Here is a 24,971-nt window from a genome sequence, read left to right as displayed (position 1 = left end):
TCTTTATCCTTGTCAGATGGCTACTGTGTATGCTATACAGATATAGGAGGCGGCTAATTTTTAAATTTGAATTAGAATATATATATTTTTTAATGTTACATGGACGGGCCTGTAGTAGAGCGGGTCTGGAGCTTTAAGTTCCTCTGTGTCCACATCACTAAGGATCTACCGTGATTCACACACACCAACACAGTCGTGAAGACGGCACAACAACGCCTCTTCCTGAAACGATTTGGCATGGGCCCTGAGATCCTCAAAAGGTTCTACCGCTGCACCATGACTGGTTGCATCACCGCTTGGCATGGCAACTGCTTGGTGTCCGACCCCATCGAACTTCGACTGCAAGCCAGACCTAATCGCCCAACATCAGTGGTCAAGGCTCCTCTCTCGCTTTCTCAGAGGTCAAGGCTCCTCTCTCGCTTTCTCAGTGGTCAAGGCTCCTCTCTCGCTTTCTCAGAGGTCAAGGCTCCTCTCTCGCTTTCTCAGAGGTCAAGGCTCCTCTCTCGCTTTCTCAGAGGTCAAGGCTCCTCTCTCGCTTTCTCAGAGGTCAAGGCTCCTCTCTCGCTTTCTCAGAGGTCAAGGCTCCTCTCTCGCTTTCTCAGAGGTCAAGGCTCCTCTCTCGCTTTCTCAGAGGTCAAGGCTCCTCTCTCGCTTTCTCAGAGGTCAAGGCTCCTCTCTCGCTTTCTCAGAGGTCAAGGCTCCTCTCTCGCTTTCTCAGAGGTCAAGGCTCCTCTCTCGCTTTCTCAGAGGTCAAGGCTCCTCTCTCGCTTTCTCAGAGGTCAAGGCTCCTCTCTCGCTTTCTCAGAGGTCAAGGCTCCTCTCTCGCTTTCTCTCCCTCTCTTCAGCAGCAGTGTAGCTGGCCAAATTGTCCAGGGCTGCAATTTATTTATTTATCATTTATTTTTGTCGGCCAAAAGCCGGCAATTACCGGCTAATGGAAAGCCTGGTGTGTGTGTGTGTGTATACAGTATGTGTGTATACAGTATGTATGACGCATCTCTCCATTCTCCTGCCTTGTGGCTCATGGGTAATTGTGTCGTGCTGGGTGGGGCAGAGGTCACCACGCCCCAACAACAGACTGAATCAGGAGCCTAATTGGCCAGTTAAAGAGGGCCACAAGTAAAAATGAACCCCTCGATTGGCTGGACAGATTTAAAAATGAGAGTTTCCCATTGACCTCTCAGGAGAGGAGAGGAGAGGTTAGTGGAGTGGGGGAGTGAAGGAGGCATAGGGGAGTGAAGGAGGCATAGAGAGAGTGAAAATATATATTTTGTAACATTATTAATAGTTCCACAGCGAATAACAGAAGTTTGTCTTCTGCTCTCTTCATCTCTCACACACACTGCAGTGCCCCTGAATGGAGAGCATGTTGTGGGGTTCAGGGCCTTGCTCAAGTGCCCAACGGTTGGGTATTGTTGTTTAGGATATGAACCCAGCAGCCCTCCAGTTGCCAGATCAATTTCCACCTTTTTTTGCATGCAGTCTGGCATTCCAACAGGCGACCTTTCAGCTACGAGTACAACTCCTTAGCTGCTGGCGTACGTCCCGCCCCAATCTAGGATCTGAACTTGTGTAGTTGTTATGCCGTGTTATGTCGTTAATTGCTTTAAAAGCTTATTGTTTCAGCGACACTTCATCTAATTTCACTGTCATGCTCATTAACACCTCTGAATCAAATGTGATGGAAAGCATTTCGTAAGTCTAGAGAGGTAGAGAAAGGAGGAGGGAGAAAAACTGAGGAGGGAGAGAAAGGAGGGAGAGAGGTAGAGAAAGGAGGAGGGAGAGAGGTAGAGAAAGGAGGGAGAGAGGTAGAGAAAGGAGGAGGGAGAGAGGTAGAGAAAGGAGGAGGGAGAGAAAGGAGGGAGAGAAAGGAGGAGGGAGAGAGGGAGAGAAAGGAGGGAGAGAGGTAGAGAAAGGAGGAGGGAGAGAGGTAGAGAAAGGAGGAGGGAGAGAGGTAGAGAAAGGAGGAGGGAGAAAAACTGAGGAGGGAGAGAAAGGAGGAGGGAGAGAGGGAGAGAAAGTAGGGAGAGAGGGAGAGAAAGGAGGAGGGAGAGAGGGAGAGAGAGAAAGTTGGGAGAGAGGTAGAGAAAGGAGGAGGGAGAGAGGTAGAGAAACTCAATGATAATAGGAGAGAAAGAAAAAAGAGAGAGAGAGAGGGGTGCTTCTCAATGGAGGCAGCCCCAGTAGATCAGTCCCCAGTAGATCAGCCCCAGTAGATCATCCCCAGTAGATCAGCCCCAGTAGATCAGCCCCAGTAGATCAGCCCCAGTAGATCAGCCCCAGCAGATCAGCCCCAGCAGATCAGCCCCAGTAGATCAGCCCCAGTAGGTCAGCCCCAGTAGATCAGCCCCAGTAGATCAGCCCCAGTAGATCAGCCCCAGTAGATCAGCCCCAGCAGATCAGCCCCAGCAGATCAGCCCCAGTAGATCAGCCCCAGTAGATCAGCCCCAGCAGATCAGCCCCAGTAGATCAGCCCCAGTAGATCAGCCCCAGCAGATCAGCCCCAGTAGATCAGCCCCAGCAGATCAGCCCCAGTAGATCAGCCCCAGTAGATCTCATTGATTAAGGCAGCAGTGATCCAGGATTAACACCCAGCCAGCTGAGTCTGACCTCTGTATTATCTGCAGCCTTCATAAACAAGCCTCTTTCTCTCTCTCTCTCTCTCTCTCTCTCTCTCTCTCTCTCTCTCTCTCTCTCTCTCTCTCTCTGTCTGTCTGTCTGTCTGTCTGTCTGTCTGTCTGTCTGTCTGTCTGTCTGTCTGTCTGTCTGTCTGTCTGTCTGTCTGTCTGTCTGTCTGTCTGTCTGTCTGTCTGTCTGTCTGTCTGTCTGTCTGTCTGTCTGTCTGTCTGTCTGTCTCTCTGTCTCTCTGTCTGTCTGTCTGTCTGTCTGTCTGTCTGTCTCTCTGTCTCTCTGTCTCTCTGTCTGTCTGTCTCTCTGTCTCTCTGTCTCTCTGTCTCTCTGTCTCTCTCTCTGTCTCTCTTTCTCAGCTGCTCCTCTGCTGAATAATACATTTGATTCGCACTGATAAGATCTAGAGTAATCTTCCATGGGGCTTCTCTGCGTGAGGCCATATTTGCACATGCCACTTGCACATTCCACTATCAGCGAAGAGTGTTATCCAAATGGAAAAATGTATTACCCTATGTTTACGTCCCATTTGTGTTGTTGCAGAGCTATATTATTGGATTGGACTTTCTTGTTGTTGTGCATTAGGAGTAGTAATGATGGGATGAATGTGGTTATTTAGCTTGGTCACAATATACCAATATATCTGTCTATTCAATATGCCTATCTATACGTTCAAAGTGTGAATCCTTGGAAGGCAGGTAGCCTAGTGGTTAGAGCGTTAAGCTGAATCCCGAATCCCCGAGCTGACTAGGTAAAAATCTGTCATTCTGCCCCCTGAACAAGGCAGTTACGAACTGCTCGTAGGCCGTCATTGTAAATAAGAATTTGTTCATAACTGACTTGCCTAGTTAAATTTAAAAAAGTGAAACTGACATGTCTATTTGGGATACTACAACATACCTTACCTCCATTTCGTCCACAAAACAAAAACAATAATAGTGGCGCTGTTTCCCCTAATCAGGATTCCATCTTTAATGTTTTGTTGATTTATGAGGTTATTAGTGGCGTTTGAAGGTTGTTTGAAAATATCCCTCTGTCCATCTCACCTCCTCTCCGTCTCACCCAGCCCTTCCTCCCTCTCACCCAGCACACCCTCTCCCTTCCACCCTCTCACCCAGCCCATCTTCTTCCTCTCATTCTCTGAGTGCCTGGGCTAAATTTGTACTCCAGCCCGACTCCCTCCAGTTCCCACTCTCTCCACAGCCCCCCTCAGAAAGTGCTGCCTGGGGGAAATTCTCTGAGATGGGGAGTTTATGGCCTCCCAATCCTTTGATCCTGGGAACCTGGAGAGCCGTAATCAGCTGTGATTGGTGGATAGAAGAGGGGAGAGGGGGGATGGAGCAGGGGAGGGATAAGTGGCTGAAACTTTGAGTCTCCGGGGCACTAGCACGGCTTCCGAACCTGCGCCATCAATTTTGTGTAATGCTTGCTGAAGTAGGGCGACCTTACCTCGGCCTGTCTGTTGAGTAGGGGAAATGGGTAAGGAGAGCGGGAGTTAGTGTGAGGGAGGGAGAATGGGAGAGAGAGTGGGAGAGTGTGAGGGAGAGTTGGTGGGAGGGAGGGAGAGTGGGAGGGAATATCCAAGGCCTGATGTCATCTGCCTTTGGCCTAATGAGCAGGAACCTGGACTTCATCAAAGAAATCGGAATTACAGACATTGTCATCCTACAAGAAACCTGGTATAGAGGAGACAAACCCACTGGTTTCACTCTAGGTTACAGAGAGCTGGTAGTCCCACCCACCAAACTACCATGTGTGAAACAGGGAAGAGACTCAGAGGTTTGCTAATTTGGTATAGAACAGACCTAACCCACTCCATTAAATTAATTAAAGCGGGAATATTTTACATTTGGATAGAAATTCAAAAGGAAATTATCTTAACAGAGAAAAATGTCCTCCTGTGTGCTAACTATATACCCCCAATAGAATCCCCATACTTGAAGACAGCTTCTCCATCCTGGAGGGGGAAATCTTTTATTTCCAGGCCCAGGGACATGTCCTAGTCTGTGGCGACCTAAATGCCAGAACCGGACAGGAACCTGACACCCTCAGCACACAGGGGGACAAATACCTGCCTGGAGGTGGCAGCATTCCCTCCCCCTGATGCCCTCCTCGATACAACTATGACAACATAACCAACAAAAACAGGTCATAACTCCTGCAGCTCTGTCGGACGCAGGGTATGTACATAGTCAATGGTAGGCTTCGAGGAGACTCCTACGGTAGGTACACCTATTGCTCATCTCTTGGCAGTAGTACTGTAGACTACTTTATCACTGACCTCAAACCCAGAGTCTCTCAGAGCGTTCACAGTCAGCCCACTGACACCCCTATCAGACCACAGCAAAATCACAGTCTACTTAAACATAGCAATACTCAATCATGAGGCATCAAAACCAAAGGAACTGAGTAATATTAAGAAACAACAACAACAATTTCAGTCCCTTTTAGACAGCTACCTGGACAAAACGTTCCACTGTAACAGTGAAGGTGTAAACTTGGCAGTAGAACATCTTAACAATATATTTGACCTCTCAACTTCCCTATCAAATCAAAAAATTCAAACAAAAGAACCGAAGAAAATGAACAACAATAACAAATGGTTTGGTGAAGAATGCAAAAATCTAAGAAAGAAATTGAGAAACCTATCCAACCAAAAACATAGAGACCCAGAAACCTCGAGTCTACTCCTTCACTATGGTGAATCACTAAAACAATACAGAAATACACTACGGAAAAAGAAGCAACAGCATGTCAGAAATCAGCACAATGTAATTGAAGAATCCATAGACTTCTGGGATAATTGGAAAACACTAAACAAACAAAACCACAAAGAATGATCTATCCAAAATGGAGATGTATGGGTAAATCACTCTCCAATCTTTTTGGCTCTATACCAAAGAGCAAACAGCAAAAACATATACAATATCAAATACAAAACTTAGAATCTGCTATTAAAGATGATCAGAACCCACTGGATTCTCCAATTACCTTGAATGAACTACAGGACAAAGTAAAAGCCCTTCAACCCAAAAAGGCCTGTGGTGTTGATGGTATCCTCAATGAAATGATCAAATATTCAGACAACAAATTCCAATTGGCAATACTTAAACTCTTTAACATCATCATTAGCTCTGGCATCTTCCCCAATATTTGGAACCAAAGATTTATCACCCCAATCCACAAAAGTGGAGACAAATTTGACCCCAATAACTACTGTGGGATATGTATCAACAGCAACCTTGGGAAAATCCTCTGCATTATCATTAACAGCAGACTCGTACATTTATTCAGTGAAAACAATGTACTGAGCAAATGTAAAATTAGCTTTTTACCAAATTATTGTATGACAGACCACATATTCACCCTGCACACCCTAACTGACAAACAAACAAACCAAAACAAAGGCAAAGTCTTCTCATGCAATGTTGATTTCAAAAAAGCATTCGAATCAATTTGGCACAAGGTTCTGCTATACAAATTGATAGAATGTGGTGTTGGGGGAAAAACATACGATAAAATAAAATCCATGTACTCAAACAACAAGTGTGCATTTAAAATAGGCAAAAAACACACATTTCTTCCCACAGGGCCGTGGGGTGAAACAGGGATGCAGTTTAAGCCCCACACTTTTCAACATATATATCAACGAATTGGCGAGGGCACTAGAACAACCTGCAGCACCCGGCCTCACCCTACTAGAATCTGAAGTTAAATATCTACTGTTTGCTGATGATCTGGTGCTTCTGTCACCAACCAAGGAGGGCCTACAGCAGCATTTAGATATTCTGCACACATTCTGCCAGACCTGGGCCATGACAGTAAATCCCAGTAAGACCAAAATAATGGTGTTCCAAAAAAGGTCCAGTCTCCAGGACCACAAATACAAATTCCATCTCGACACCGTTTCCCTAGAGCACACAACAAATGATACATACCTTGGCTTAAACATCAGTGCCACAGGTAACAAAGCTGTGAATTATCTGAGAGACAAGGCAAGAAGGGCCTTCTATGCCATCAAAAGGAGCATAACATTGTATATACCAATTATTATCTGGCTAAAAACAATTGAATGAGTTATAGAATCCATTGCCCTTTATGGTTGTGAGGTCTGGGGTCTCAACAACCTAAGAATTCACAAAACAAATACCAAATTGAGACTCTGCATCCAGACTCTGCAAAAATATCCTATGTGTACAATGTAAAACACCAAATAATGCATGCAGAGCAGAATTGGGCCGATACCCACTAATTATCAAAATCCAGAAAAGATCAGTTAAATTCTACAACCACCTAAAATGAAGCAATTCCCAAACCTTTCATAACAAAGCCATCACCTACAGAGAGATGAACCTGGAGAAGAGGTTCTGGGGCTCTGTTCACAAACACAAACAGAGCCCACACAACCCCAGGACAGCAACACAATTAGACCCAACGAAATCTTGAGAAAACAAAAGATAATTACTTGACACATTGGAAAGAGCAAACTGGCCTTAAACAGAGAGTACACAGGGGCAGAATACCTGACCCACACTTAAGGAAATCTAAAACTATTGTACAGACTAAGTGAGAATAGCATTGCTATTGAGAAAGGCCGCTGTAGGCAGACCTGGCTCTCAAGAGAAGACAGGCTATGTGTACACAGCCCACAAAATGAGTTGAAAAATGAGCTGCACTTCCTAACCTCCTGCCAAATGTTTAACCATATTAGAGACACATATTTCCCTCAGATTACACAGATCCACAAGGAATTTGAAAAAAGAACCCGATTTTGATAAACTCCCATATCTATTGGGTGAAATACCACAGTGTGCCATCACAGTGTAACGGATGTGAAACGGCTAGCTTAGTTAGCGGTGTGCGCTAAATAGTGTTTCAATCGGTTACGTCACTTGCTCTGAGACCTTGAAGTAGTGTTTCCCCTTGCTCTGCAAGGGCCGTGGCTTTTGTGGAGCGATGGGTAACGATGCTTCGAGGGTGACTGTTGTCGATGTGTGCAGAGGGTCCCTGGTTCGCGCCCGGGTATGGGCGAGGGGACGGTTAAAAAAATTATACTGTTACAACAGCAGAAATATTTGTGAGCTGTTGCCACATGAAAAGGGAAACCTGTGAAGAACACACACCATTGTAAATACAACCGCATTTGTTTATTTATTTTCTCTTTTGTATTTTAACCATTTGCACATTGCTACAACACTGTCATACATAGTATGACATTTGTAATGTCTTTATTCTTTTGTTACTTCTGTGAATATAATGATTACTGTTAATTGTTATTGTTTATTTCACTTTTGTTTATTATCTACTTCACTTGCTTTGGAAATGTTAACATAAGTTTCCCATGCCAATGAAGCCCTTTGGAGGGAGAGTGGGAGGGAGGGAGGGAGGGAGAGTGGGAGAGTGGGAGAGGGAGGGAGAGTGGGAGAGGGAGAGTGGGAGAGTGGGAGAGGGAGGGAGGGAGAGTGGGAGAGGGAGGGAGGGAGAGTGGGAGAGGGAGAGAGGGAGAGTGGGAGAGGGAGGGAGGGAGAGTGGGAGAGGGAGGGAGGGAGAGTGGGAGGGAGGGAGAGTGGGAGACGGAGGGAGGGAGAATGGGGGAAGGAGGGAGAGTGGGAGACGGAGGGAGGGAGAATGGGAGAGGGAGGGAGAGTGGGAGGTAGAGTGGGAGAGGGAGGGAGGGAGAGTGGGAGAGGGAGGGAGAGTGGGAGAGTGGGAGAGGGAGGGAGGGAGAGTGGGAGAGGGAGGGAGGGAGGGAGAATGGGGGAAGGAGGGAGAGTGGGAGACGGAGGGAGGGAGAATGGGAGAGGGAGGGAGAGTGGGAGAGTGGGAGAGGGAGGGAGGGAGAGTGGGAGAGGGAGGGAGGGAGAGTGGGAGAGGGAGGGAGGGAGAGTGGGAGAGGGAGGGAGGGAGAGTGGGAGAGGGAGGGAGGGAGAGTGGGAGAGGGAGGGAGGTTTGGCCAGACTCAGTGAACCTGATTGGTTTATTACTCTGTGGAAAGTTTGGCTAAATGGATCCTGTGTCGGCTGTAACTCGCCTTTCCGGACTAAATTGAAAGATCAGTGTCTCCGGGACGGTTTTACAGGGGAATAAGTGCTCAATTGTTTGATTGCCCCTGTGATTCTCTGAATTGAGATCAGACATTCTGTTTTCTCTCCTCTTGTTCAGCTCTTTCTTTAACCCTTGTAAACCTGAGTATCTCCCTCGCTTTATTCAACCACTGGAGGTGACCAAGCAGATAGATATACTGTTTAACTAAACCAGCTCTAATACACAAAGGAAAGCAGCAGATAAGGGTGGTTCCTGTGGAAACGGGGCTAAATGACGACTTCTCCGAGGGCCCAGCTCATTAATAAAGAGGAGCTGGGGGAGGTGGCCTGGGTCACCGTCCTTATGAATAAACATGAAGCCACTACCCAGGTGACTGAAGGTATTCAATACAGAGGCCACGCCAACTGGCAGATCTGATAGGCCTTTGGTTCCCAAGCGGGAACAATACAATACACAAAACCTACTTTTGATCTGAAATCACAGATAAACCAAGTGAACCAAAGGCCTTACACTTGATATGTGGGGGAGGAACAGATTTCGATATCTCCATGATAATCTCAGTACGTCACCCTCAGTTTACGCCGCTCTGAGAATTCACATAAAGGCTTAAATAACAATTGCATTACAATATAAGCCACAGCTACTGCTTGGTCCTGCCTGCTCTGCCATTAAGTATACTACAGTGGCTTGCAAAAGTATTCACCCCCCTTGGAACTTTTCCTATTTTGTTGCCTTACAACCTGACACAACAACATGCCTACCACTTTGAAGATCAAAACAAACAAACAAGAAATAACACCAAAAAAAACGGAAAACTTGAGCATCCGTAACTGAATGGGTTCTGCTGGTGTACAGCAATCTTTGTCATACCACAGATTCTCAATTGGATTGAGGTCTGGGCATTGAGTAGGCCATTCCAAGACATTCAAATGTTTCCCCTTTAACCACTCGAGTGTTGCTTTAGAAGTATGCTTAGGGTCATTGTCCTGCTGCAAAGGTGAACCTCCGTCCCAGCCTCTAATCTCTTGAAGACTGAAACATCCATCATTCCTTCAATTCTGACCAGTTTCCCAGTCCCTGCTGATGAAAATATACCCACAGCATGATGCTGCCACCACCTTGCTTCACTGTGGGGACGGTGTTCTCGGGGTGATATGAGGTGTTGGGTTTGCTCCAGACATAGCATTTTTCTTGATGGCCAAAAAGTTACATTTTTGTCTCATCTGACCAGAGTACCTTCTTCCATATGTTTGGGGAGTCTCCCACATGCCTTTTTGTGAACACCAAACATGTTTGCTTATTTTTTTCTTTCAGCAATTACATTTTTTTCTTGCCAATCTTCCATATAGTCCAGCTCTGTGGACCAAAGTGGTCTTATGGACAGATAAACCAATCTCCACTGTGGAGCTTTGCTGCTCCTTCAGGGTTATCTTTGGTCTCTTTGTTGCCTCTCTGCTCTTGGCAGGTTTGTTGTGATGCCATATTCTTTATATTTTTTAATAATGGATTTAATGGGATGTTCAAAGTTTCAGATATTTTTTATAACCCAACCCTGATCTGTACTTCTCCACAACTTTGTCCCTGATCTGTTTGGAGAGCTCCTTGGCCTTCATGGTGCCACTTGCTTGGTGGTGCTCCTTGCTTAGTGGTGTTGCAGACTCTGGGGCCTTTCAGAACAGGTGTATATATATACTGAGATCATTTGACAGATCATGTGACACTTAGATTGCACACAGGTGGACTTTATTTAACTAATTATGTAACTTCTGAAGTGGTGAATAAGCAGTACTTTTCTGTTTTTTCATTTTTTAAATTGAATTTCACTTCACCAATTTCGACTATTTTGTGTATGTCCATTACATGAAATCCAAATAAAAATCGATTTAAATGACAGGTTCTAATGCAACAAAATAAGAAAAATGCCAAGGGGGGTGAATAATTTTACAAGGCACTGAATATATGTCCTTCAACCCTCTCTGGAAGAAACATGGAACGAAAGACAAACAGAAAGACAAAAAAGAGAAATAGAGCGAGCATCGTAAAGAGAGGCAGAGCGAGCATCATAAAGAGAGGCAGAGCGCGCATCATAAAGAGAGGCAGAGCGCGCATCATAAAGAGAGGCAGAGCGCGCATCATAAAGAGAGGCAGAACAAGCATCGTAAAGAGAGGGAGAGAAAGCATTGTAAAGAGAGGCAAAACAAGCATTGTAAAGAGAGGTAGAACAAGCATCGTAAAGAGAGGGAGAGAAAGCATTGTAAAGAGAGGCAAAACAAGCATTGTAAAGAGAGGCAGAACGAGCATCGTAAAAGAGAGGCAAAACGAGCATCGTAAAGAGAGGCAGAGCGAGCATCATAAAGAGAGGCAGAGCGAGCATCATAAAGAGAGGCAGAGCGAGCATCGTAATGAGAGGTAGAGCGCGCATCGTAAAGAGAAGGGAGAGCACGCATCATAAAGAGAGGTGGAGCGAGCATCATAGACAGGCAGAGCGTGCATCATAAAAAGAGGCAGAGCGCGCATCGTAAAGAGAGGCAGAACAAGCATTGTAAAGAGAGGCAAAACGAGCATTGTAAAGAGAGGCAGAACGAGCATCGTAAAGAGAGGTAGAGCGAGCATCGTAAAGAGAGGTAGAGCGAGCATCGTAAAGAGAGGTAGAGCGAGCATCATAGAGGTAGAGCGATCATCGTAAAGAGAGGCAGAATGAGCATCGTAAAGAGAGGCAGAGCGAGCATCGTAAAGAGAGGCAGAGCGAGCATCGTAAAGCGAGGCAGCGCGAGCATCGTAAAGCGAGGCAGCGCGAGCATCGTACAGAGAGGCAGAGCGAGCATCGTAAAGAGAGGTAGAGCACGCATCGTAAAGAGAGGTAGAGCGAGCATCATAAAGAGAGGCAGAGCGAGCATCGTAAAGCGAGGCAGAGCGAGCATCATAAAGAGAGGCAGAGCGAGCATCGTAAAGAGAGGTAGAGCGAGCATCGTAAAGAGAGGTAGAGTGGGCCTCATAAAGAGATGCAGAGCGAGCATCGTAAAGAGAGGTAGAGCGAGCATCGTAAAGAGAGGTAGAGTGGGCCTCATAAAGAGATGCAGAGCGAGCATCGTAAAGAGAGTAAAGGAGAAAGGAATGGACATGGTCTCCGGCAGGCTCTTCCTATATATTACAGTGCTTCGGCTCTAGAGCTCTTCCCCAGCCTGACTGGATTCAGGAGGAGCAGCAGTTAATGTTTAAAGAATCCTCAGCTCTAGCCCTGCCCTTCGTCTCTTCTTTCTGGAACCCGCTCGCTCCACCAGGCACTGCAGTTGGCACTGGACCATGCAAAATGAACATCTGTTCCCTGAGCTCGCTGTTTGCCTTTTTTCCCCACTCCCTCTACTCCCTCTCCATCAACTTCTCACTGAGATGCTTGTTTACGTAACCGACGCTCATCAGCATCAGGAGATGATGGGACGGAAAGGAAACAGACACTCCTTTTCTTTCAGAGCCACAGGATGCTAAATTAGCACTGTGTGCTTGGTGGTACTAAGACTCAATGTTGACTTCTGTTGAGTTTTTGGTGGATTCTGAACTCTGTTCTGACCTGAACGGGCGTCATGCTGGGTCATTTAAGGAGTTGAAGTGGGATGGTTTGTTTATATGACAGTGTCCTGTTTTTGTTTTTAAATGTACTTGTTGTTCCTGACATGTGCACTGTTGATCGAGTGAAAGTTAAACCACTGTCGCCAATTCTTCAGTCGTAGACCGGTATTCCCAGAAAATGATGTTGAAAGCGTAGCCTGGCTCCTTCACTTTTAACCCTATCAGTTCCGAGACCCCAGCAAAAATCTGCTTTCTTTTTATCTGACTTTTATGTGTCTGTCTGTCCAGTCCTTATATTTAACCTCATAATGACTTGTTTACCATGTATCTGTCTGTCCAGCCCTTATATTTAACCTCATAATGACTTGTTTACCATGTATCTGTCTGTCCAGTCCTTATATTTAACCTCATAATGACTTGTTTACCATGTATCTGTCTGTCCAGCCCTTATATTTAACCTCATAATGACTTGTTTACCATGTATCTGCCTGATCAGTCCTTATATTTAACCTCATAATGACTTGTTTACCATGTATCTGCCTGATCAGTCCTTATATTTAACCTCATAATGACTTGTTTACCATGTATCTGCCTGATCAGTCCTTATATTTAACCTCATAATGACTTGTTTACCATGTATCTGCCTGATCAGTCCTTATATTTAACCTCATAATGACTTGTTTACCATGTATCTGTCTGTCCAGCCCTTATATTTAACCTCATAATGAAGTGCTTTACCATGTTCTTTTCAGGACAACCTGGGCTACAGGGTAGCCTAGTGGTTAGAGCATTGGACTAGTAACTGAAAAGGTTGCAAGTTCAAATCCCCGAGCTGACAAGGTACAAATCTGTCGTTCTGCCCCTGAACAGGCAGTTAACCCACTGTTCCTAGGCCGTCATTGAAAATAAGAATTTGTTCTTAACTGACTTGCCTAGTTAAATAAAATTTAAAAAACAAGTAGAACACAAAACATAAATGATTTACTCAGTGGAAATTAATATCCAACTACTCAGTGATGACTGTGTGGATTTTATGACAGCAACTATGTGAGCTTATCACAGTATTATAGACACTATGTCCATGGATTAGCTGTGATCTTCTGTGTAGATGAACCCCTTACCTTCTAGCAACTCTTGTCTAGCTTGTGAGCGACATACATGTCACATTTGTTCGTGAGAGTCTCAGCTTTTCATAGAGAGCTAATAGTTTGTAACTCAAACCATTCGGACTCCACAGGTGTTTTTTTGTAGATGGCCCGGACCAGGGCTCCTTCAGGATCCGCCTTTGTCTCACAAACAGCGCTCTAGCTCAGTCTCTAGTAATCTTACAGGCTAATGTTGGATACAATTGAAATATATGAATCCAATGGTACAACCCAGAAGTCTGTAGCTTAAACACACAATGTTTAATACGGGTTAGAAGTCCAAATTGTGCCGGTATCACGCTGGGACTCATTGGGTTAAAAGGGTCGTCCACATGAATATTCCCCTCCTGTGTCCTGTCACTCTCACAAAGGCAATGTCCTCTCTTTCCCTCTGGCCCATTGTCATTCCAAGCACATCCTCTCACGCTTGTCGTGTTTTTAAGCAATTTATTTATTCAACCGTCTCCGATCGTCCTCCCTAGCGAGGGTCCACCCCCCTATGACCCCCCACTATTGCCTGCTTGTTGCCTCCACGGCTCTTAGCAGCAATAAGCAATTACCAAACCATCAGCCATTTGTCCTTTCTCCATTTATCGCAAAACATGTTTTCGTAATTGTTGCTCCCCTCGCAAAAGGTGCCTCCCACCCTGTTATTAGAGGCTTAATTGCGCCAAGCTAATGGCCCTAGAGGACAATGTGGACAATTCCCCCTCCCCAATCGCTCACAATTATCTCCTTCATTTTGAAACCATTCAGATGTTTGCGCTGTGTTAGCTTGGGTTGATCAGGGATCCAGGCTACTGCAAGACGGTGGTTCCATTTCCTTTTGCTTTCTTTGTCGAGGTTCAGTGGGGAGCTCAGAGCCGTAAGCTCAAATCATTGTTGTTTTGGCTCTGGCTGCAAAATGGGCTTAGAGAAGACTCTCTGGAAAGGCCTCTCTGTTTCAGGTGAATAAAGTCTTCTCACGCAGCTTCGCTGTCCATGTGCTTCCACCTCAACTTTGCATAGTTGCACACAGATTAAATAGGCAGTATTTGGAATTTATTTTGTGCGTTTCATATCATTTTAAGCATTTCTTGTTGACTGGAGGGTTGTCAACATTTGAACAGAAATTCTACCCCTTGAAACAAAGATATAAGTAATAAGGCCAATTTTGCATGAAGTACTTCTGTGTATTTGGCCTGCTATCGAAGGGAAGTTGTTTAATTGGCAGCATTGCGTGATTACGGAAAATGAAAGCCCCAGGCCGTGAGGTGCCCCCTGCCGAATGTGACTTGACTGTTCGACATCATCTCTCAAATGATAGACACATCCTCTAATGGCCCGGCCTCATCTCCTCATCTCCTGTCTCCCTTGGAGTTTGTCTGTCTACCTCGGGCCACTCAGGAGCCCAAGCGAGCTGGCGCGCTGGGGGAAAACTTCACTGGCTGAAATATATGAACAGTAGAGTAGAGTTTTTTTTCTCTTTATTTTTTTTACTGCCTCTCCTGGCAGGCATGAGATGGTTTGGCACTGTCCAGAGAAATTACTTCTCTCTTGTCTGTTGCTGTGTCTATGGCGGTAGACCGGTGGAGACACTGTTCTGTACTGCATGTGTGGTAGCTCCAGTTGTCCACCAACAAGTACTTAAATAAGAAGAGAAAGAGGTGGCGTGTGTTAGCCTGCGTTGAACTCAGCTGTGAAATTCTGAAGCTGAGGAACGAAGGTCTGACCAGCTGCTGTGAGAACCCCCTGGGGAACACTACCCCTGGCCCATAGAGCCTTTGACATGAAGGCTGTAGGCTGTCATTGCTGATAAAGTTTGATTGAATGGAGGTTGGTGAGAGAAAAGGAGTGGGATTATGGAAACATGATGAGAGGTCAAAGTAGGGAAATGTGGAGACCTTTGGCACTCTAGGATCACCCTGTTTTCCTGGAGCCTCACACTATATAAGTGTTTACTGAAAGCCTGTACTCCTCAGGAAATTACACAAGGCCACATTTAGGCTTCAGCCAGAGACGTGCTGCCCAAGAGGCTATAACTGTGGTTGTTATAGAGAGTGGCTCTCAAAAACACTGCTGCTACTGGCTGCTTTTACAGTGCTGGGAACACACTGCTGCTGGCTACCGTTACAGTGCTGGGAACACACCGCTGCCGTTACAATGCTGGGAACACACCGCTGCCGTTACAATGCTGGGAACACACCGCTGCAGGCTGCCGTTACAATGCTGGGAACACACCGCTGCAGGCTGCCGTTACGGTGCTGGGAACACGCCGCTGCCGTTACAATGCTGGGAACACACCGCTGCCGTTACAATGCTGGGAACACACCGCTGCCGTTACAATGCTGGGAACACACCGCTGTCGTTACAATGCTGGGAACACACCGCTGCCGTTACAATGCTGGGAACACACCGCTGCTGTTACAATGCTGGTAACACACCGCTGCCGTTACAATGCTGGGAACACACCGCTGCAGGCTGCCGTTACAGTGCTGGGAACACACCGCTGCCGTTACAATGCTGGGAACACACCGCTGCCGTTACAATGCTGGGAACACACCGCTGCCGTTACAGTGCTGGGAACACACCGCTACCGTTACAATGCTGGGAACACACCGCTGCCATTACAATGCTGGGAACACACCGCTGCCATTACAATGCTGGGAACACACCGCTGCCGTTACACACCGTTGCTGGCTGACATTTCAGGGCTGGGAACACACCGTTGCTGACTGACTTTACAATGCTGGGAACACACTGTTGCTGGCTGACTTTACAGTGCTGGGAACACACCGTTGCTGGCTGACTTTACAGTGCTGGGAACACACCGCTGCTGGCTGACATTTCAGTGCTGGGAACACACCGTTGCTGGCTGCCATTACAGTGCTGGGAACACATTTCTACAGTGCGATGAACACACCGCTGCTGGCTGACATTTCAGTGCTGGGAACACACCGTTGCTGGCTGACTTTACAGTGCTGGGAACACACCGTTGCTGGCTGACTTTACAGTGCTGGGAACACACCGCTGCTGGCTGACATTTCAGTGCTGGGAACACACCGTTGCTGGCTGACATTACAGTGCTGGGAACACACTGCTGCTGGCTGACATTACAGTGCTGGGAACACATTTCTACAGTGCGATGAACACACCGCCTGTTGCAAATCATTACACGTGTGGCCTAACAAAGGTGTAGACTGGGTTTACAGGGATCATTCTGTGTGGAAAACTCAGAGCACCGCTTCATATGCCAGAGGAAAGTCATTTTCCCAGTGAGGGAACTATTTTATTGACTAGCCCAATAGTTGTAATGCTCCTGAGGCCACAGACAGTCGATCAGAATGGATGCGTGAACCGCTCTTCTCAAACACATACACTGTGGCAACCCTGCAGTCGGTATGTTAAAAAGAACTGACCCACAAACCCGTTCAATTGCAATATGGTGCGGTTTTGAACTTTTTTTCTCCATTTTGAGATTTGGATGTAAATTCCGCCCTTGGTCCTGCAATAAGCATGAAGAATACCAATAGGTACCAATAACCTCTCGTACAGCACACCGACTGTGAAAGTGCAGTGAGCGGGGAGGGAGAGGTTGAGCCCATTATCTACCTGAGATTGGAGTACGAAGGAGAGCAAAACGAAGGCGAAGAGTCCGTGATTAGTTTTCCTACCCCGCTACTTCTGCCACCACCTATCTTTCCCCCACATACCCTCTTCAGCCTCTCACAAGCCCACCCCCTCTCTCTCTCTCTCGCTCACTTTCTCTCTGTCTGTCTCTCTTTCTTTCTCTTTCTTTCTGTCTCTCTGTCTCTCTCTCTTTCTCACACACACCGCCCGGCCTGCCTGCCTGCCGATTATGTGACTTCAGCTGCCTGGACTGGGAGGGCAGCAAATTAAATTGACCATCTCCAGAGTCTTAACAGCTGGGGATGCAGATTAGTTAAATGTCTATTTATTTTAAGGTTATGGTAATGCTGAGTCTTCTCTTCTATTCCTCGCTCCCTCCCTCACTCTCTCTTTCTGCTTCCGCAGCCCCAGCACTCATCCCCATCCCTCCCTCACTCTCTCTTTCTGTCTCCGCAGCCCCAGTACTCACCCCCCTCCCTCACTCTCTCTTTCTGTCTCCGCAGCCCCAGCACTCACCCCCATCCCTCACTCTCTCTTTCTGTCTCCGCAGCCCCAGCACTCACCCCCATCCCTCCCTCACTCTCTCTTTCTGTCTCCGCAGCCCCAGCACTCACCCCCATCCCTCCCTCACTCTCTCTTTCTGTCTCCGCAGCCCCAGCACTCACCCCCATCCCTCACTCTCTCTTTCTGTCTCCGCAGCCCCAGCACTCACCCCGCCCCCCACTCTCTCTTTCTGTCTCCGCAGCCCCAGCACTCACCCCCTCCCTCACTCTCTCTTTCTGTCTCCGCAGCCCCAGCACTCACCCCCCTCACTCACTCTCTCTTTCTGTCTCCGCAACCCCAGTACTCACACCCCTCTCTCACTCTCTTTTCTGTCTCCGCAGCCCCAGCACTCACCCCCATCCCTCACTCACTCTCTCTTTCTGTCTCCGCAGCCCCAGCACTCACCCCCATCCCTCCCTCACTCTCTCTTTCTGTCTCCGCAGCCCCAGCACTCACCCCCATCCCTCACTCTCTCTTTCTGTCTCCGCAGCCCCAGCACTCACCCCCATCCCTCCCTCACTCTCTGTAATATAAATACACAGCCTTTTCTAAAGCCCCATCGCTGGCGAGTGGTAATCCGTTAACCTGGTTATTCCACAGATGAAATTAGATCATTTTGGGAAGTGAACATATCAATGTAAGTAGTAAAGTGCACGGAATGGAGGTTCACCAATGGCATTTGCTGCAGTCCCAGGCCGTGATGGGGGGAACTGCTGTTTTTGGTATGGTAATGAATGGTTCAGTCAAAAGAGCTTTGATGCCAGCCTATCAGAAAGGGTGAAATCATTGCACGGACCCAAAATGTCTTTCCCTCTTTCCAATAGCTGCTCTATCAAGTTGTACTTTACACCCGATTCACAGGTCCAGGTCAGGAAAAGGGTGAAACTGGGATTCTGTTAGAAACGGGATTCCTTTGCGCGTAAAAACTCAGAGGAGATGACCAGCGCAAGTAGGTCGTAGCTCTCAGAAACGAGGAAGGGGACATGACATCACCCATGACACGAGTCCACAGACGCGGGTGCTAAGCTAACCGATCAGATTAAAGGCTTTGCATCTGTCGCTTGCGTAATTACATTAAACAGTGCATCACAATTAAAGATAATCACAGATAATGAGCGCCACCAGCATAATTTGCTCCGTCAGCAGCATAGCCAAAGACTATGAGAAACAAAGAGGAAAAAGTCTGCTACTGGAGAAGGAGGGTAACCATTGGATATCTGGGTCCTCAGCCAGCGGTTGGATGGCGTAGATAACGGATGTAAATCCAACTTTGTGATCATCATCGTGACACCATTTTCAGACGCTCAGCATCCTCTGACATGGCCAATGTCAGACCGAGCTGCCCAGATGCCCATTTGCCAACACGTAATTGCATGACGCTGCCAATTTCAAGCATGAAAATGTTTTCTGAAAGCGGCAGGAAACAAAAGCCCTCGATAAATATGGGGGCGACATCCTGGTTTGCATGCTGGGTAATGTACACCTTCAACGTCACCCTTCCCCTGCGAAAGCCAATGTAATTGCTGAGTAATCTGAGATATTTTGATTCTATGGTTTGTTTGAATCCCTCCAATGAAGGATGTTTTTGGAGGGTTGGTGTATTAGCTGTAGCCTTAAAACATGTACAGGCATGCATGGCAGGACAGAGGAGCCGACTCAGGCGGGGGTGTAATTGCTGTCTGTGTAAAAATCCAGTCGCAGCGTGAATGACAAAATGCTCTGCAACGTGATGATGAGCGGCGCGCGTTCGGAGGCCCTTCTGGCAAATGAAACAATGGCTTTTCGACTGACCGATCGGGTCGCAGCATGGCTGATTCGATTTGCGCCGAAGATTTGTCATTGCGGAGAGCACCAGTGTGCATCGTACACACATATAATCACTGGCAGTCCTAGGACACCCTCAGGGTACAATCAGCCCTCGTCATTGGCTTCTCTCCCTCTCTCCTTCTCTCCCTCTCTCCTTCTCTCACTCTTTCCTTCTCTCACTCTCTCTCGCTCTCTTTTCTTCCCCTTTTCTCAGGCTGGCTAACCCTGAACTAAGTTTTTTTTTTTAAACAGTGTTTTATTTATTCTTGCACGGCAGGTTTTATCGACAGTGCTCCCTAAGCTGCAGGGGAGATTGTATCAGACACCATTCCTGGGGATACTAATAGAAGGGGGATTTTTAGTCTGCTGTCTCCGATCAGGAGCAGCGGGTAATGATAGCATAATTACACCGTGATTTGTCCACCCCTGCACTTCTTGTTCCCCCAACTACCCATTCATTTGCCCACTTTCCGCAACTCCAAGCTCCTCTATGCATCTCTTCACTGATCCCTCCATCACTCGCTCGATTTGAATTCAACTCAAAGTAAATTGCTGGTTGTATTGTTCTTGCGGCTTCATTTACTACTGGATGTGGTTAAAGGAGTTGATCTCCCGCGTACAGGGTCATTATTGAGGCAAACGTGACGTGTGGATGTGAAGCGTGGGTAGAAGCTCAACGTCACATCTCAGAGAGCCCCCTGGAGAAGTGGGGAACAGCTTGTCCTGCCTCTTGGGTGGGGGGAGCAGGTGTGTCCTGCCTCTTGTTGGGGGGGGGGGGCAGGCGTGTCCTGCCTCTTGTGTGGGGGGGGAAGCAGGCGTGTCCTGCCTCTTGTGTATGTGTGCGGGGGGGAAAGGCAGGTGTGTCTTGCCTCTTGTGGGGGGAAAAGCAGGTGTGTCCTGCCGTTGTAACCGGAAGAGGACGACAACACTTAACGCGTCTAGCACACATTGATGTCACAGAGGCACAAGGAGAGAAAGAGACTCACACAGTTCTGTACCATCAAGTGTGGAATGGGATACAGGCTCGCTGCAGCTTTCTACCCTCAGGGGAACCGCAGTACAAAGAGATCATACATCAGCATCCGTTAGTAATCGATGGAGAGGATTCTGCAAATGTATAGTCCTCTCTGCTAGTATCAGCCCTCATGCTTGGAAGCCTATGAGTGGGTCTTACTTTAGAGGCTTGTCTCTCATTCTTTTTCTCTCGCTGTCTGCTCTCTTTTCTTCACCTTGTTGTCTCTCTCTCTCTCTCTCTCTCTCTCTCTCTCTCTCTCTCTCTCTCTCTCTCTCTCTCATTCTCCTTGGGCAGCTGCTTATCCCTGCTTGTGCCACTCTTCCCCATGACTCAAACTAAACTGACTGGCCTTATTTCCTCAATCGAGTGGTCTCCAGGCGCCGACATGCCCACCGTGATGTCTGGCGCATGTGAGGTCATTGTCTGTACCCTGAAGATGAGAGATTATTCTGCGGCCCGTCTTTCCCTCACAGCTGGATCTATGGCCAGAGGGGTCAGGGGATAGGCCCAGATTTTCAATCCCCAACCGTGAGTCACAACTTGGCTCTTCTGAGTAGCGGTCAAGCGTGAGGAAAGCTCCAGAACCCTTGTTAGAAGACTCGCAACAGACAGTGGGAGAGTCCCCATGCTAATAACACTTAGCATTGGAAGGGTACTGCTAGTTAGGAAGTGCTAACTAGCCCCTTGTTGCTCCATAGCGCTTAATTCGTTCAGCTTGCATGATCAAGTACAGTAATTGCTAAGTTGCCACAGTGTACAATGACTGAATGGATAATTAGCCTACAAGTGTTGTATGTTACCTTCCCTGATCGAAAGTGTGCTGTGGCTCGTGTTAGGATAGTGTCTTTATGGAAAGACCAGTGGTGATAGACAGAGCACTCCTTTGGGCACTCCTCTAATCATGGCCGTGTGGTGTGGGGTATGGTCTGGGTGGGGGGTTGGATGTGGTGGGGTTGGGTGGAGTCAGGTTGGGTGTGGTGGGATGGGGTGGAGTGTGGTTGGGTGTAGTGGGGTGGGATGGGGTTGGATGGGTGTGGTGGAGTGGGGTTGGGTTGGGTGTGGTGGGATGGGGTTGGGTGTGGTTGGGCGTGGTGGGATGGGGTTGAGTGTGTTTGCGACAGAGCCTGGGCACGAACCCAGAGTCTCTGATGGCACAGCGCCCTTAACCACTGCGCCACCCGGGAGGCCCTGTTTTAGATGTTTTTGAGTACTCACTCACAGGTACTTGAGATTCAGGCGTTGTATTTTGATTGGTCGGCTTTGTTTGTGTGGGCTGCTACGTGTCTCCTCCGATTGGTTTAGCCCAGTAAACCCGTTTAGAACGAGGAAGTCGGAAGCAGGTGTCTCTGGTTTGCTTTTCCCCTCCTTGGGTTCCAACGTCTCCTGCTTGAGGACGGGACTTCTCAGGACTCAGAGGACTGCTGTTTTCTGGCCTCATCAAGATGATCCTCATCTGCTTTATTGGTTTATCCGAGTTGTCTCTGCGCCCAGAGTAATCTCTGGCTCTAGAGGTGTAGCTGTTATCTAAACCCGATTCAGATTAGGATATCTGGTTGGAACTAATGGAGTGTGAATGTAAATAACAGGTTACAGTTAGGACACACAATCATGATATTCAAGGGAGAGAGGATTTCATTTTGACATATCTCTCATGCAATTTTGTTCCCTATGTGTAAGGAGTGGTATTTGGATTGAGCTGTGTTAGAATGGATATAGTGATCCCTCTTGTGACTCTCAGGGAACATTAAAGCAGGACATTCATTCGTGTTTTACCAAGTACCTAAAAGTGTTCTGGTTGATAAACACTTATTTAGACTCGCTATGGAGTAGTGCTACTGCAGTAGCAGAGTAACTAGTGAATTAATTTAACCAACACCAATAACCATGTCTTTTTCCTTTCTCCCTTTTACAGAGGACTTGCTCCCGGGAGGATTCCCCAACATAGACATGGGTCCCCAGCTGAAGGTGGTCGAGCGGACCCGGACGGCCACCATGCTCTGTGCTGCAAGCGGCAACCCCGACCCAGAAATCACCTGGTTTAAGGACTTTCTGCCCATAGACCCCAACGCAAGTAACGGGCGAATCAAACAGCTGCGCTCAGGTAAGGAAATGGTGTAATCTGTTGCTTAGCTACACCTTCAGCTGCCACGGTTGCTTAGGTACACCTTCAGCTGCCACAGTTTGTTTTTGAAATGTAAAAGGGTGAGCAGCCATGAATCTGATTGTGAGTGCTATAGCTTAGCCCTGAAACATTATGATTGATACGCGGTGACTGGGTGGATGATTTGGGCTTGATTCTGCTCAAAAGATCTGATCGAGGAAAGGTCCCAAAAAATATTCAATGGGTCCCAGAAATTTGGAATAGAGAGAAACAGAGCTTGGTCTAGTTTTCTCCCCCTCAGTACTGTAAGTGTAGGTGTGATCTCGTAGCCCTTGATTAAACCTTAATGAGAGAGACCCAGTGCAGCAAAGTCTAACAATATATATAATTAAAGTGGTCCCAGGCAACAGTGGGTAGATCTTTTGGGTTGACAATGTGTCACCATCAGAAAAATGCAATACATCCTATTTTGATTTGCAGCTGCTAACACCAAATAAATAGTCTGTCTCAACTGAGTTCTTGCCCTAGATGTGGTCCTTGCGAAGCGCACACTAAAACACTCGGGTTTGTGATAAATATAGCAAATAGCTGTTTTCTAGGACCTTTGGCTCGTAGGAAGTGAGCAAATTACAGCTAAAAACATCCACTTGAAATTCACCCCAAGAAATTCCATGGTGGCAACAAAATGAAAAAGTGTTCACTCATTTAGATGATGTCGTACAACTGCTCCGTGTCTTGGTGTTACAGAGGGGTTCTCTGTGGGGGTATCAGGAGCTCATGGAGTGCTTTGTAGATGCTGAGGTTGTGTGTAAAATGCTCTTGACTTCCCTCTCTGAGGACCGCAGTCCGCCATGAGGGATTCCTATGAAGCTGAGTTTTTCTTCCACCTATGTTACTACTGTCTAGGGTCTACAGCTGGTTTTAGCACTCGTTCAGCTTCATCCTGTGCTGTGACGGAAGGAGGGCAGACTCATTGGGATTTTATAGGTTGTACGGACAAACATGCATACTGAAACGTGATTAGGCTTTTGACATATCCTGAGATGTGTGTTTTGCTTGTTGCTGCTTTTGTTATTCATCCATGAAGCTCAGAGTTACAGAGAAAGCTGGTTAGGTTGTTACTGGATTTTGTCCTGCTGAGCCGTCTGATATTGTACGTGTCTAACCCCCCAGTTTGCGTCTCTCACCTGTCTCTCTGTTCCACAATGCCTTCATTTTTTTTGCCGTGCGTCTGTTTTTTTTTACACTCAGAGCGGGTTGCCTCGCTGTGTCTATCTGTTGTTTGTCTGTCCGTCGAGATGCTGTTGTCACTGAATGCACGTCATGCAGACATCAACAACCTCTATCTGACCCACAACACAGTTCTCAGGTCATACCAATAACAATAGCAAAATGGAACTAAAACCAAATAACTCATTCTCTAACCTGAAGTTGAACACTATTTAATAATTAAAGTGTTTTTTCCCCAATTTTCTAAACACTTTGGTAAATACTTTGCCCCTGATATGCATCCTAGATGTTTTATCCCTTGGCATTATACACAGAATAAAGCATTTAGCAATGTATGTTTTGACAAGTAGCATCCCCAAGTAATAAAGCCAGTATTTTAAATAAATAAGATGTTTTTTTTTAAACGATTGTAAACTTGCCACAGTTCTACACACAAGTCAAGTGGTACATGTACTTATTGTTAACCTCTTGCTGCCTGAACGCCTGTGTGAAATAGTACATTTTTGTGTGAAAAATGTCATGTTATAATCACATTCTGGGGTCATAAATGTCCCACCTGAACAGTGTTGTTCCAGCACTCTAGGTGGTACTGCAAGCAGCACCTAAACCCTCAAATTAATTGTTCTGTTTTTCCTTTTTTCTATTTGTTTTTCTGTTCCATTATGATTTTCAGAAGCCTTTGGTAAGTGTCTTACTAAGTCCACAAACATCCCCATTGTCCCTGAAGCAGATGGCATTTTAACTACTTTTAAAATGCATGCCCCACATCCTCTCTCCCACGTCCTTCCTCCCTCTCTTCTTCTCTCTGTCCCTTTCCTACCCTTCCTTTTTCACATGTATCCTTTCCCGCCCACAATGTGAACCGTCTTTGGCTCCCAGATTCACGTAGAATGGTGAAACAAGGAGGAGAACCTGAGATGTGTGGTGTGTGTGTTCCACACACCTCTCATCCACTTCTCACGAACAGGACCCAGCCTCCCCAAGCTACTTTCACCACCTTGTAGACAGTTTCACATGCTGTTGTGTAGAGTTGGACAATAAGATGAGTATACTAGTATTAATTAGATGAGGGTACTGGTATTGGATTAGTATACTAGTATTAATCAGATGAGTATACTAGTATTAATTAGATGAGTGTACTGATATTAGATGAGTATACTAGTATTAATCAGATGAGTATACTAGTATTAATTAGATGAGTATACTGGTATTATATTTGTGTACTAGTATTAATTAGACCAGTATACTGGTATTAGATTAGTATACTAGTCGTAATTAGATG

The 24,971-nt window shown here is 46.6% G+C and overlaps 1 protein-coding gene across 22 annotated transcripts in view; it reads left to right on the top strand.

The window, feature by feature from the left end:
- Positions 1 to 24,971, top strand: part of ptprsa (protein tyrosine phosphatase receptor type Sa) — a 449,805-nt gene that overhangs the window by 247,887 nt on the left and 176,947 nt on the right. For 13 of the 22 annotated variants that reach the window (XM_046301062.1, XM_046301100.1, XM_046301137.1 and 10 more), the window contains 2 exons: positions 22,271 to 22,459; positions 24,363 to 24,371. In XM_046301062.1, the coding sequence (XP_046157018.1) occupies positions 22,271 to 22,459; positions 24,363 to 24,371 (198 nt within the window). The remainder of the gene's footprint in view (positions 1 to 22,270; positions 22,460 to 24,362; positions 24,372 to 24,971) is intronic. The other 9 variants (XM_046301171.1, XM_046301161.1, XM_046301146.1 and 6 more) reach the window with 1 other exon arrangement.

The sequence above is a fragment of the Oncorhynchus gorbuscha genome, linkage group LG02, assembly GCF_021184085.1.
Source record: "Oncorhynchus gorbuscha isolate QuinsamMale2020 ecotype Even-year linkage group LG02, OgorEven_v1.0, whole genome shotgun sequence".
Taxonomy (NCBI): Eukaryota; Metazoa; Chordata; class Actinopteri; order Salmoniformes; family Salmonidae; genus Oncorhynchus; species Oncorhynchus gorbuscha.
Note: the sequence above shows the minus strand (reverse complement) of the source record. Positions and strands in the feature narration are given on the sequence as shown.